The 15010-nt window shown below is 44.6% G+C and overlaps 1 protein-coding gene across 4 annotated transcripts in view; it reads right to left on the bottom strand.

Annotated features, from left to right (window-relative positions):
- Positions 1-15010, bottom strand: part of LOC136115742 (CBP80/20-dependent translation initiation factor-like) — a 157550-nt gene that overhangs the window by 124969 nt on the left and 17571 nt on the right. For 2 of the 4 annotated variants that reach the window (XM_071801595.1, XM_071801596.1), the window contains exon 2: positions 3882-4094. In XM_071801595.1, coding sequence (XP_071657696.1) covers positions 3882-4061 — 180 coding nt within the window. In that variant the 5' untranslated portion in view covers positions 4062-4094. Of the gene's footprint in view, positions 1-3881; positions 4095-15010 lie in introns of those variants that run through there. The other 2 variants (XM_071801599.1, XM_071801597.1) reach the window with 2 other exon arrangements.

Below are 15010 nucleotides of genomic sequence, written 5' to 3'. Positions count from 1 at the left end.
TGCATGTCTCCTTTAACAATTTTGAGTGTAGACCACATACTTGGAAAGGTCTCCCAAGGTAAATATCACCTGTTCTTACATCCACAGCCAAAGAAAATTGCATTTTCTCTCTTTTTTTTTTTTCTGGTGGGAACAAGGCTGGAGACACCCCCATCATGGGAACATCTGCACTTTGGGATTCTCTAACCTGGTGATGGATTCAGGTAAAAAAAAAAAAAAAACAAAACCACATTATTACGGCCATGAGGAAACAAAATAACTTGGCCAAAGTTAAAGATTACGTTGGTGGCAGAACCTCGCAGTTAAAACCAATGTTCTTGGTCTCAGCCTAGTGCCTTCACCATAAACTCATCCTTTTTCCTTCACTTCTTATTAAAATGAACATTCCACCTTCAATTGGGCTCGTTTCCACCAGGGTTACTCCAGTGAGCTGCAGGATATGTGCATGTTTATGGCTTTGATAGGAAGTGATCAGGAAGAGAAAACCAGAAATAAAAATTCCTGATTATTTCTTCTATAAATTTGAGGAACGAGGTGGGACAATTAATATCTTCGGGAGACGACAGATAAATTCTTCTTAACGTATCCTTTAAGACATGGCTCGATAAAAGTCGGTGACCTATCTAAAAGCCCATCCTCACTTCTAGTCCCACATACAGCCCTAAAAATCTAAAATATTGCATTTTGTTGGAGTTTCACATAGAAATCCTAGTTAAACTTAAACACCTATGGTCTGGGGTACAACCACATTTAGCTGCTTAGATGCCTCTAAGAGGTTTCGATGTTCAGATCTTTCATTATTATTCCTTTTTCTTTTAAAATGCAACCTAACCATCTTTAGAGGAAGCATCCCCAGAATTGACATAAAAAAACCCAGCAGCTCCTTTTTTTCAGGGTAGGCCAGCCAGGAAAGTTAAAATCCCATTTCCACAAGTGGAAGATGGATTTGGTTGTTGTAATTAAAGATCTTAAAGCAAAAATTGTACACAGGCTACCACGAGAATTAGAAGCTTTTGTCCTGAAGATGTGCAGAGGTGAGGACAGACTGCAAGGGGTTGCAAAACTCTGACTATTAATTTATTTCTATTTCTACTTCAATAGTATTTCTATTGCAGGGACATCTTCACCCAGCTCAGGTTGCTCAGAGCCCCATCCAGCCTGGCCTGGGATGTCTCCAGGGATGGTTCATCCACCACCTCTCTGGCCAACCTGGGCCAGGCTCTCACCACCCTCAGGGGCAACAATTTCTTCCTCATGTCCAGCCTGAATCTCCCTCCTTTAGTTTCAAACCATCACCCCTTGTCCTGTCGCAACAGGCCCTGCTAAAAAGCCTGTCCCCATCTTTCTTACAGGCCCCTTTTAAGTCCGGAAAGGCTGCAATAAGGTCTCCCAGGCTGAACACCCCAACTCTCTCAGCCTGTCTTCCCAGCAGAGCTGTTTCAGCCTTGGATCATTTCTGTGACCTCCTCTGGACTAACAGGTCCATGTTTGTCCAATTTGTCACCCACCAGTGTCCCCAAGCCCTTTTTTCCAAGGCTGCTCTGAACTCATCCATCCCCCAGTTTGTAATGATACTGAGGGTTGCCCCAACCCAGGTACAGGAATCACAGAATCACAGACTGGTTGGGGTTGGAAGGGACCTCTGGAGATCATCTAGTCCAACCCACCTGCTAAAGCAGGTACACCTAGAGCAGATCACACAGGAATGCATCCAGGTGGGTTTTTAATGTCTCCAGGGAAGGAGACTCCACAACCTCTCTGGGCAGCCTGTTTCAGGGCTCTGGCACCTCACAGGAAAGAAGTTTCTCCTCATGTTCAGATGGAACCTCCTGTGCTTCAGTCTGTGTCCGTTGCTCCTCATCCTGTCGTTGGGCACCACTGAAAAGAGTCTGGTCCATCCTCTTGACACCCACCCTGGAGATATTTATCAGCATTGATAAGGATAAGATCCCCTCTCAGCTTCTCTTCTCCAAGCTGAACAGACCCAGCTCTCTGTCTCCAGATGCGGCCTCACCAGGGCAGAGTAGAGGGGGAGGAACAACTTCCCTTGACCTGCTGGTCACACTTTTCCTAATGCACTCCAGGACCTTGGACTTGGCTTTGTTGAGCTTCATGAGGTTCACAGACAACTTCTCTCTGCTGGACTTGGGGACATAGGTTTTTGCATGCTAGGGTGCACAGGGCAGGAGACTTCTGGAACTAGTAGGAGAGCACCGTGGCCTCCTACCCCAACTACTACTCCTAATTTAAAGACAAAAACAAAGCCTTATGGAGGCAGGGCCTCATTTGTAAGCAATTAATACACTTATTATTCTTATTTCATCCTTGTAACAAGGCTCTAACCTAAATATTTTATCCTACCAGGAGCCCTGCAGGGTAGGAAAGCACTTCTGTCACAAATGGAAGATCACGGCAGCCTTACAAGCCCAAGGGCATGGAGCAGAGCTCCCTGTTCCCTGAACCATGGGCTCCTTATCCCTTTAACAGTTCACATCTTCAGCACACCATGGCACCAGAATACAAACCATTTCCCTCTGAACAACAATGACAGTTCAGGAGGTTTCATTTCTCCTTGTGTTGGACCTAAAATGTCCATTTTTAGGAACAAACCTAACTAGGACCACGTCATTCCTCATGATAACACCAAACCATATCCTCCCTAAAACCATCCCTCTGTTTGCTGGGTGTTCACATCCTCTGAAATACAGCACAAATAAAATCATAGAATCATTTTGGTTGGAAAAGACCTTAAGATCATCAAGTCCAACCATTAACCCAACCCTGCCAATAACCCATGTCCCTGAGAACCTCATCTCCGTGTCTGTTCAACCCCTCCAGGGATGGTGACTCCACCACTGCCCTGGGCAGCCTGTTCCAATGCCCAACAGCCCTTTCTGAGAAGAAATTGTTCCCAAGATCCAACCTCAACTTCCCCTGGTGCAACTTGAGGCCATGAACAACCTTCATGGCAAACAGTTTATCATATGTATTAAAATGCCCACAAAAACCACACTTTTGGGGAGAGAATTTGGGGTTTTTATTGACCTTCTGGTCTTGGTTGTTTCATGGACACCCCTGTGCATATGGATGGGAACACATCTCACTACCGAGCACCTCCCCACTGCGGCTCTTCCCAATCCCTCCAGGATTTTTCCACTCTGGAGAAGCAGCATGCTGTTTGGGATGGAGAGAGGTACACTTTATTTACAGATGAAATGTCCTTCATGTATAGGATCATAGAATCATCAAATCATTTTGGTTGGAAGAGACCCTCAAGATCATCGAGTCCAACCATAACCTAACTCTAGCACTAAACCATGTCCCTGAGAACCTCATCTAAACGCCTTTTAAACCCCTCCAGGGATGGTGACTTCACCACTTCCCTGGGCAGCCTGTTCCAATGCCTGACAACTCTTTCCAGGAAGAAAATTTTCCTAATATCCAATCTGAACCTTCCTTGGTGCAACTTGAGGCCATTTCCTCTTGTCCTATCACTTGCTACTTGGGAGAAGAGACCAACACCCTCCATGCTACAACCTCCTTTCAGGTAGTTGTAGAGAGCAATGTCTCCCCTCAGCCTCCTTTTCTCAAGGCTAAACAGCCCCAGTTCCCTCATACAACTTGTGCTTCCATAAATGGGAACCTTGGAGAACTCAAAAAGCTTCAGGGCACACACATTGAGACCATGAAAAAACAAAAAACAGTTGGCAGGAGACCTCTACTAGCCTCTACCAACCTCATGCCTGGTTGAACAAACAAGCTGCCCCAAATTTGCTCTTTTATGTCCCGGCTTTACACTCCAACACTAAAAAAGCTGCTTCAGCTGAATGTGCATCCCCAGCCTAGCCCTTTTCCCACCCCGTGCTATTCCCTTAGCCCACCTGCAAGATGTGGGACTGTGTCTTCTCGCTCTCTCTGTCCCCCTCGGTTTTATCCATCAGCAGCCCCTGGACCTGGTACTCCAGGACGTAGCTGTCGATGAAACGCTCCAGCTCCTCAATTTCCTGAGAACGGCTGCTCCCCGCCTCCGAGGAGGCCGATGCCACCGATGAGTTCTCCATCCCTTCAGGAGAGACACTGAGAACAGAGGGGGCCTGAGAAAGTAAAATTAAAAAAAAAAAAAGTCAAGAAATTATTTCCCAGTATTTATAAAAAGGTTTATAAAACAGTAGCCAAAGCTACTGTTATCATAGGTGGGATGCTTTTGCTGTACATCTAATAACATTTATCATAAACCTCGGTGGTCCATGTGTGTACAAACAAAAGTCACATTTCAGTAATATTCCAACATCTAAGGACAACACTGGACATTTTGCTTATCTTCCTTCTTAAAACCCAAACTACTGAAAACCTTCAGACACATGCATAAGAGGAAAAAAAAAACCATTTAAAAAGCTGCATTTAAAGAGTCCAAGGCATTAACTTGTGCTGGATAAAGAGTGATAAGCTTGGGTTGATGGACAAGAGTGTGAGGAAGAGGATGAGAATTGAAAATCTTGTCTAGGATGGCAGCGATAAATGATGATGCAGCAACGGTGCAGCTGTAAATGGTCCAGCGAGGTCTGCACGTGGGGGAAACAGAAAATCTATTTTCAAAACCTCTCTGTCTGCAGGAGAACAGTTCTAAAGAAGATTTACAGGCTTTATGATGTTATCCTCCTCCTTATTTCTCCATGGTTGAACGTCAATCACACCTTAAAGAAAATAAACCATCAGCTCCTGTACCTGGGCATGTTTGCACATGAATTAAGCTTTGGATTCAGTGTTTTGTGGTAAAACTCATATTCCTTCTTCCCTGCGCTTGGGTGGGAGAAGACACAAGACCTCCCATCATGTTGCAGGACACCAAGATTTCATCCTTCACCAGAAAAATTGTATTTACAGTCTGTTTTGAGACAAGTATAAAATTACCAAGCAAATTCTGAAGGGAAGGAGAAAAAAAACCCAAAAAATCTGTTCCCAGCTCGTGTAATTTCCAGCTCCTGAACTATTTCTCATCTGTCATTTCTGAACAATTGTGGCTTCGTCTGGAAACTGCCAAGAACGAGCAGTTCTGGCCTCAGGATTTCATCTGCTCAAGGATTTATTCCCAAATGTGCCCAGACTGTCAAAAAGGCTCATTATTTAGATCAATATCACACATTAGCTCCTGAACAAAAAATCATGTGGCGTATTAAAAGGGAGAAAAAAAATATAGAGAAGAAATAAAGAAGAGGAGCCCCAGAGAGCATGGAGCCCTGGAGGAGGGCATGCTTCTCCCTTTTTTGTTAATTAGTGCCAATTAGCAAATGCAAAGCACTAATTATTAAACAAAAAGTGCTAAAGAAAGAGCTAGGAGAATAGGTGGTTGCAATAAGTCCTGGACCATGTGAGGAAGGGGACAACTGATACAGGTGGATGAAGCATCTCAAGCATCCTCCATCCCTTGGGGCCAAACAACACAAATGTAAAGTCTTTTTTGCCTATTTTGCTTTTTTTTTTTATTTGAAGAGGAAATCAAGGCCAGGGCACTTTTTGGGGTGCTCACCCTAAGCCCAAGGAGCATTTGAGGATTAAGCAACAGGATAGACGGTGGACTGGAAAGGAATGGGTTTGTCAGAAGTCACCAGGTCCATCAAACGACCACAAACCATCTATTTGAGATATTTATGGATCTCTAGTAGGAAACTTTAGAACCAAATTGCCTTGTAGTACCTTCACCTCTCTCTAAAGGAAACCAAAACTCTATTTTTAAGCGTGATGAGTTCCCACATCCACCTGAGATAGGATCATCATCAGACACAAGGATCTCTAGAGCAGACATCCAAGCATGGACAACAAGTTGGTTGACATCCAACCCTCATAATAAGATAAAAAATGAACAAGTCATGGTCTGTAATTTTTATATGCTTAGTCGGTGTGAATCATGTAATGACACAGAGACTGGACAACCCATCTGTGCTGAGGCCACTGCCAATATGTCACCATCACCCAACCCAGGGCATCAAGAAAGAGGCTCAACAAGTAACATCTTGGCTTTGGGGCATCTCCTGGTAGCGACCAGCTCTGGGTTTTCTGAATTTGTCCTTTGAATTCCCCTTTCTGACCACACTCCTTTCCAATATCGGGGTTCATGGTTAGGACCACACGTGCCTGATGGCTACGGCAGCAAGGTGATGTCCAAACTTGATGTTGACACTGCTTTGGACAAGTGGTTGGAAGACTTCTCCAACCTGAATGGTTTTAGGATTCCATGAGATGATGTTCAAGCACTCATTGCTTAAAAAAGCCTCCTCTGCTCTCAGTTGACTTTCCATACTTCTTTCTGAGTAGTCTCATCCATTTTAGATGAGTCTCTCCCACTCATCATGCAACTGCCTTCTCCAATTCCACCAGCCTGCCCAGAGATGTCCCAAAGCTCAGATGAGGGTTGTTTTGGTCACCATCCTTTTTCAAGGCAAAGCTTTTTGAGCTATTACCCATTAATTTCTGGGCTCTCCCTAATTCTACCAAGTGTGAGACACATGTGCTTGACCAACCAAAACCATCACAGGCAAAACTGAGCATCAAAGCGGTTGTCTTCCTAAACTGAGCAAACACATGTTCTTGAGAGCTCTTCAGGGAGTGGTCAACCCTTGGATCTGTGTTGGCACAGCATCTACCACCAAGGATTCCCAGACCACAGATACATTCCTTAATGATAATTAATAGAGATCAACCTCAAATCTTTTTTTTTTTTTTTTGCTGATCCCTCCTCCCCCTGCTTCGTCAAAGCACAAAGTCTGTAACTCTTGGGGGTTTGAAAATCACCTTTCAAATGTTTCCTACGAAGCCCATGCCGTGCCCATTACTATGACCATAAAACAAAGAATCAGTAGCAGAAAAAGCCGATAGATGTGCGAAGTGCTTATTATAACTTAATAAATATCAGCATTACTGTAATGTGTAATTATTATTAAGAGTTGTTATGTTAAAGAGTGATCTAAATGGGGTTCTTGCTCTAGCAAGATTATACAGTTTATGGCAATTACACAGTTTTACCTTTAATCAGCAAATAAATTCAATAAGAATAAGCATTTTTAATGACATTTCTATGTTTATTCCCCTTCTCCCAAAGATGCTCCAGCCTTGTTGAACTTGTGGAGCCAAGTGGTGAGCCTGATACGTGAAGAGCAGCAATGGAGAAGGAACCCATTTGGGGCAAGATGAGTGAGAGGCAACAGCATAGGGGGACTTGCAAACAAAACGATGGAAGAAAATATGAGCTCATGATGAGAACGAGAGATATGTAGGAACAGAAATGTATTTCCATCAGCTCATTGAAGTCTGTGTGAGAGGACCCCATTCTTATGTCCTTCCTACAGGGAAGATGCTCCAACCATCTTCTCTCTATCACTCCAAGACAAAACTTCTCCAAAACCTGGACTGAGCAGCCCAGCCATGCCAGGGTGGGACCCACAACCATCCCAAGGAGGCAGAGACTCCAGCCACACACAAATATCATTCCCTGAAGTGAAGAACGGAGGTTTTCGGTCCAAAATATGCTGATCTGGCAACCTTGTCAGCAAGACTGCTGGTCCACAAAGTGATCTTCTTAAAATAGTTCTTGTTCCAACTCAGCAAGACAAACCAACATCCTAACCTACCATTAAGCCAATGACTACACAACTCCTCACTCCCACTCAAGGTCCAACCTGCTCAGGCATCAGTAAAGGAAACAAAATCAAGAGGTTGCTTTTGCCGTGTTTTCATTTCCATTGGATGGATGCTGAAAGGCGAAAACACTTTCCCACACATGACAAGTTTCTTTGAAGGTTGTGGTCCTCAAAGACAGGAGAACCACCCAAATATCAAAAGTTGGAAGTGGATTTAACTGACAACTACATTGCCAGGAGCTAACACTCAATGCTAACACTTAGGTAAGATGATTGGAAAAGATCTCTAAAATACAGAGTTCAGGCAGAAACGCAGCACTCAGCATCAGGTTTCTCCAATTTTAGGCACCTATATAAAAATTCAGTGATCAAAAGGTCCAACAGCCATCAAATTCCAATAAATGGCAAGCACCTAAGCCAATCTTTCCAACCACTTGGACTCCATCATTTAAATAAGGGTTTAAATTACTCACTTAAGGCATCCCAGTTGGTAAACCCGCATCTCTTCCTTATTTATCCTCCAGATAAACACTGAAAAAGTTCCCATGCCAATCCTCCCATGCGTTCCTCCGTAATTCCAACGTAGGGCAGGAGGAACGCAGAGCAGCCTCTCTCTGCAGAAGATTTATTCCCCAGAAATAAAGGCTGTGACAGGCTCCAGAGCTACCCTGACAAATCCTTGTAAACATTTTTCTCACCATACAGGATTTATGATCCCGTGTTTTGCTAAGAACAAGAGATGCTTCCTAGACAAGGCGGTCGCAGCACAAATTCTTCACATACCAACGAGGCCACCTCCTTCTGTGGTGGGTCGTCCAGCGTCCCTCTCGCATTTGCTCTCCCCGGGGAGTTTATAACAAATACATTTTAAATACTGCTGTAATCCAGCAGGTTCCTTCTGCTCTAAGACACTCAGGACATAAACTGAGAAGCACCTGAGTAGCCCACAGATTTATTTATTTGTGCCTGCATGATGGGATGATGGCAAAATCAAACGAAAAAGACCTCTAGGAGACCCAAGGAGAGGCTCCAGCCTGGTCCCATGAGGAACTATCATCAACTTTCACATCTCTTGTCCAGCCTCCAAAACCCAACCCATTGCTCTCCGCCCCCTCCAGTGAAGACCCGTTGGACATCACGTCCCACTGAGATGACACCTCCTTCTGCTTGGTGCCTTCTGGGGCTGTGCAGAGAGGAACAGAACATAGTCATAGAATCATAGAATCGTTTTGGTTGGATGGACTTCCAAAATCAACAAGTTCAACCATTAACCCAACTCTAGCACTAAACCATGGCCTTAAGAACCTCATCTCCATGTCTTTTAGACATCTCCAGGCATGGTGACTCCACCACTGCCCTGGGCAGCCTGGTCAAACCCTCCATCAAGCCAACGCTTTGGCAGCAGGAAAGGCAGAAGGACCTTTGACCATCTACATTTGGGGTTTGAACTCCTGCTGATCAGCACAGCCACTTCCCCGCATCTCCTTTTAATGAGCTCCTGCAGCAGTAATATTTTCTCTCTCCTAACCCAGACGATTTCCAACAAGTAATTAGTGATGTGTCTTTCTAAAGCAGTAAATGAAAGGAGCGGTTTATTGCCAGTAGCCGCCTTTTGTACCCAGAAAACTGTTTGGACAATAACTACAGAAAACCTAAGCAATCGAGATGAACCACGACTCCCCCCATCCAGGTATTACTGTGAGCACATGTGGAGAGTTTTTGGAAGAAAGAGGACATGGGCTGTGTGCTGTGAACAAGCCAGAGCTTGATGTGGCTGTGGTGCAGGCTAGGACCTACACGGAAGGTTTTTCTGGAGACACCAAAGACAGAAGGGAAGTAAACAGAAGCTGGTCTGCCCTTGACCCAGGCTGCAGGAGGGGCGCTGTCGTCACTGCGCATGAACAGTTCGTGGACAGTGCCCTGCAGCTAATCACCATTGGTGGGGGGAGAGTGACTGTAGAGAGTAACCAATCGTAGCCTGCGCTTGCCACGTGGCCATTGGGTAAAGAGTATATAAGGGTTGTAAAAACGTGCTCTGGCAGACATTGATATTCAGTGTTGTTAAACGTTCATTAAAGGGCATTGATGTTAAACTCATACTGAGTCCGATTCTTTACCTTCGCCGGTCCGCACGTCGCATTCAAAGAGGCCTACAAAATTCTTCATTCTCCCACAACTGGTAGCAAGAGGATGGTTCGCAAAAGTAGGATCTCCAGAGTGCCATTTACTGTGGTAAGCAGCATTCATTAAAAGATGGAGCCAAATCGGGTTGTAGGAGAGTGTGCTTTGTCCAGTAACAAAAGACAAGCACCAGACGAGCTGGCCACTCACCTCCTACTTAAGACCGCACTAATTAGATAATGGAACTTGAAACAGCTGCGGCACTGTTGACGCATATTCTCTCTAAGAGAGGTATCGAATCGTCACAGGAAAAGTTAATCACATTGATTACATTAGCCCAGAAGTGGGGACACTTTGGAGAAATTCCACTTTTGTTTTCCCCAATGGAGTGGAGATTATTGGGGGACACTATGTGGGTAAGACTATCAGAGGGGAAAAAGAGAAAGAAATTAAAGCTCTGAGAGATTTGTGGAGAACCATGTTAGAATCATTGGAAGTAATGAAGTCAGAACAACACGCTGCCCTGGGAGCCACGAGGGCGCTTGCCCCAGAACAAACCTGGACTGATAAAAGTTGTCGGCCAAAAGATAAGAGCCTGTGGGCTACTCTGTGGGGTCTGCCTGCTGTTTGGGGTGGTCGAGGGGTCCCGGCTCAGCCAATACTCTTGCAATCCGATCTGCGGCGGGAGTTGGAAACTTTGCCCTCCTCAAACAAAGAACCAGAAGTTTCCCCGTCTGAGTCTCTGGGGCAATGTGAGAAGAAAGCGGAAGTGCAACTAGGGGACTGTCCAGATGTGGGAGGCCCTGAGCGCCGCCCTCCTCCTACAGCTCCGCCTCTGCCCTACCCCGAGTCAGACACGCCCCCCTCTGAGACTATCGCATCAGCCGGGCTGGGCCCGGCCGGGCCGTGGCGCCAGGGGCCGCTCCCCAACTTACCTCCACAAATACATGTGGAGGGATCCTGTGAGCCTCCTTCTACATCATTGGGCTCATCACAAGGAGTAGAGCAGTTACTGCAAGTCATTACCAGTAAGCTTGAACAACTTGACTTGCGAATGTCAGATGTAGAGAAAAATAAGAGACAAATCGAGTATCAAAAACCAGCTTGCCTTCCTCAAACAATGCAACCAAAGGTACCCATAGAATCTACTGACCGGCCCTCGCTCTGACCTGGCAGATGGTCAACGGTCATCAAAGATGCCGTTCTAGAAGGTGATTGGTCTCCAGCAAAATTAGCCCTACCGGTAATTCAAAACATGAACACCCAGACAGCGGTATGGGAACCACATGAATGGAAAATTTTACAGCAAGACAAACAAACAATCACCAACTATGGGATACGTTCAGAAGCTACCAGACAAATACTGCATTGGATTTTTACTGCTGACTTATTGTGTCCCATGGACTGCCAAAATTTAATGCGCTTATTACTAACTCCAGCACAATTCCTCCTGTGGGAATCGGCCTGGTATCAACGAGCGCAGCAAGAAACAGCCAAACACACCAGTCCAAATGACCCATTAACCAATGTGGTGCCCGACGCCTATACGGGTCGCAGACAGTACGCTACAATAGAAGTTCAACTGCGATTTATTGCTGAAGTTCACCAGAAAGCTGCACAACTTGCCCTAGATGCTTTCTTAACTTTACCAGGACCCTTAGCTCCCTCATTCAGCGGAATACGCCAAGGCACTACAGAAAATTTCACGCATTTTATTGACTGGCTACATGAAGGAGTAATGCAAAACCCGGATTTGTCAGAAGAAATGAAAAATCAAATGTTTCGGTTGCTAGTTTTCGATAATGCAAATTCAAAGACCAAACAAATATTAGCAACTCTGCCACCGGGATCTTCAGTAGAACAAATGCTGACGCAAGTAGCCAGATCAGAAGAACAGCAAAATGCGAAAGTGATGGCTGCCGCTTTCGAAGGAGTCATGCAGAGATTTCTTCAACAAGTTAGCCAGCAAGTCTCATCTACAATCCAACCAGTAGTGGCAGCAGTTCAGCGAACCAACCACCGGAATGTGGAAGGGACCGGTACCTGTTATTGTTAATGGTAGAGGGTATATGTGTCTCTCCACAGATCAAGGTCCATTGTGGGTTCCAAGCCAAGCAGCAAAGCCAGAGTTGAAGCACGTTCAACCGAATCAACTCCCTGCAACAGAACCTTTGGAGGACACAGAATGAGGCGAAACCTTTGCATTAATTTAGCTGTGACATGTATGTGTAATATAGTTATACAAGTAGGTCTTAATGATAAAGTGTTAAGCATGTGGAAAGTTTGTATCTTTTTCATTCTCTTGAGAAGCAGTCTAGTTCCTGGGTTTTTGTTAAGGACTGCTTTTGATCCTCGTCAAAATGTATGGTAACGTTAGGAAGGTCTTTAAACACCACTACCTTCTGGGCAGATTTATCAACACCCAGCACACCATTTGTTACATGTTGAGTAGGAGTACCGTTAAAGAAAAGTTCTTGGAATTTGTTTAATCAATCCATTGTGATATTTAAACAACAATGGAATACCTCAAGTTTGCTAAGAGGAAAAATATTAGCACATGGTTTGACAACTATGACAATTGCAATGATCGCCTTCCCGTAGGGCCAGAGCCACAGGAAATCGAACCGATTGATTTTTGGTTTAGAAAGTTTAACAAATTGGCTTGGCCTAGGGGAGTGGATTAAGGGTTTATTGCAAAGTGCCTTGTTTATGTTGATTGTTGTTGTAATTGATATGTTATGTATAAGTTGTTCTTTATCACATATCAAAGAGGGATTAGAACGCACAGCTAACCAAGCCTGGCTTGTCCAAAAAGAAAAAAAGGAGGAATTGTGGAGAGTTTTTGGAAGAAAGAGGACATGGGCTGTGTGCTGTGAACAAGCCAGAGCTTGATGTGGCTGTGGTGCAGGCTAGGACCTACACGGAAGGTTTTTCTGGAGACACCAAAGACAGAAGGGAAGTAAACAGAAGCTGGTCTGCCCTTGACCCAGGCTGCAGGAGGGGCACTGTTGTCACTGCGCATGAACAGTTCGTGGACAGTGCCCTGCAGCTAATCACCATTGGTGGGGGGAGAGTGACTGTAGAGAGTAACCAATCGTAGCCTGCGCTTGCCGCGTGGTCATTGGGTAAAGAGTATATAAGGGTTGTAAAAACGTGCTCTGGCAGACATTGATATTCAGTGTTGTTAAACGTTCATTAAAGGGCATTGATGTTAAACTCATATTGAGCTTTATCCTCGCCGGTCCGCACATTGCATTCAAAGAGGCCTACAAAATTCTTCATTCTCCCACAACAAGCAGTAAATGAAAGGAGCGGTTTATTGCCAGTGGCCACCTTTTGTACCCAGAAAACTGTTTGAACAGTAACTACAGAAAAACTAAAGCAATCGAGATGAACCACGACTCCCCCCATCCAGGTATTACTGTGAGCACAGATGAAGCATCATGTCTACCATTTGGATTTGCTGCTCTATAACTGGTATTTTTCCAGATTCCAAACAATTCCAAGTGCAGAAATGTAAATTATTATATCCTGGATCTGACCCTTTTCTCATTAAAATGTAAACACCTTTGAAAAGTGACTGCTGCTGGATTTAGCCTTGGGCTTTTCAGATACTGATGCATCCACGGCTGGCTGAACATTTTATATATTTCATCGTTTTTCCAGTCTCAAGTGTGGTTTCTGGTGATGCAGAAAAGCCCAAGTGACAGGACGGGAGCCCAACAACTGCTACATTGCGGTGCCGTCCACGAGCCTGACATGCCACAAAGCAGGTAAACGCCACTCTGCATTGAAACAGAGCCATTTAAATAGACACAAAAATAAATCAGCGAAGAAAAAAAAGATAGGAGAGAGCCAGGAGACAATCAAGTGCAAAAGGCCACAGAATCAGACCCAAACCAGCTGCCTTGACAAATTTACCCAGCAAGGAAGGGAGAGGAATAACCGGAAAGCCAGAAATCCCTCATTATCAATCAATAATCAATAATCAGACAATAATTTATTACGTAGCTTGCTTCACTGCTACAAGGATTTTTTTGCGGTTGGGAGGTGGATTTGTTTTTTTTTTCTTTTTCAAAAAACCAAAAACCTCATCACCTTTAGAAACACAAATTCTTTCAGTGTGTCAAATCCGTGCATGAGGTCGTAGCAGTTTCCCAACAGATGGAATTCCTTGCCGGGGGGGGGAAGATGTTATCTTTGGTGTGTGATGCATGTTGCCAAGAAAAAGAAAGGAATAAATGAGAATACGACTAAGAAAACTACTGTCTCAACTTTAGGAGGTGCGTGGGGGTGGGTTTATGGCTTATCTGATGGATATCAGTCCCACAGGATGCCAGGGCAAAGGAACATCACTCTGGCTGCAGAACAACAGTAGGTACACTCCCCATCCCCTGATTTTTATATAAATCCAATATATGGAAATACATCAGCATTTTTAGAAATAAAACCTGAAACCGATCATAAAAAAACCTCTAACCATCAACCCCTGAATCAAGAACAGGTTTTATAACCTATTTATATAGCAGCTGATACTACAAACTGTGACTTAAGTCGGCAGAATCCATTTTCGCATTCCCCTGCTTCTACTAAAAGCTAATGGCATGAGAACCGACGTTACATCTTATCCTCATTATTTTTCACCTTTCCGAAGGAAACGTCACCAAATAAAAATATGTGAAGAAACAGTAAAAAAAAAAAAAAAGCAGATTGCACACATACTCCACGATCTTCTCTTCGGAGCTGCCATGTTTCTCCTCCAAGAGCACACGGCATCGCACGGGCAGGCTGGATAGGACGTGATGGTTACAAAAATTATGCTAAAAGACAAGAATTAAGGATGTTCTCCTGCCAAAAGAGCTTGCACACATCCACCACACAAACACGGGTGCCTCAGTATGATGCACACAGCGAATAGCAATCCTAAGGAAAAAAACACGTGGATTTTGACCGGTTCCTCTGCAATCCCAGGGGATGAGCCCTGATCCCATGAAAGCAACAGCCCACGTCCTCAGTAAAAGCATTAGAATAACCAGCTGATCCACACGCTTTTCAACCGCACAATTCGACCACAAGCTCGTGCCATCGCGTTCCACCTTTTGCAAATAACCAAAGGGAAAAACCATTCTCAGAAAGGTAATCTTTTCTTTCCAGGCACCCAGGCAATATAATGGGCACTTGGGCTATGAAAAGCCCCGTAATGCTAAAAGACACAACCAACTTTGAGTTGAGATGTCAACCCGCTGAAGTAATTC

Source organism: Patagioenas fasciata, chromosome W (assembly GCF_037038585.1).
Source record: "Patagioenas fasciata isolate bPatFas1 chromosome W, bPatFas1.hap1, whole genome shotgun sequence".
NCBI lineage: Eukaryota > Metazoa > Chordata > Aves > Columbiformes > Columbidae > Patagioenas > Patagioenas fasciata.
Note: the sequence above shows the minus strand (reverse complement) of the source record. Positions and strands in the feature narration are given on the sequence as shown.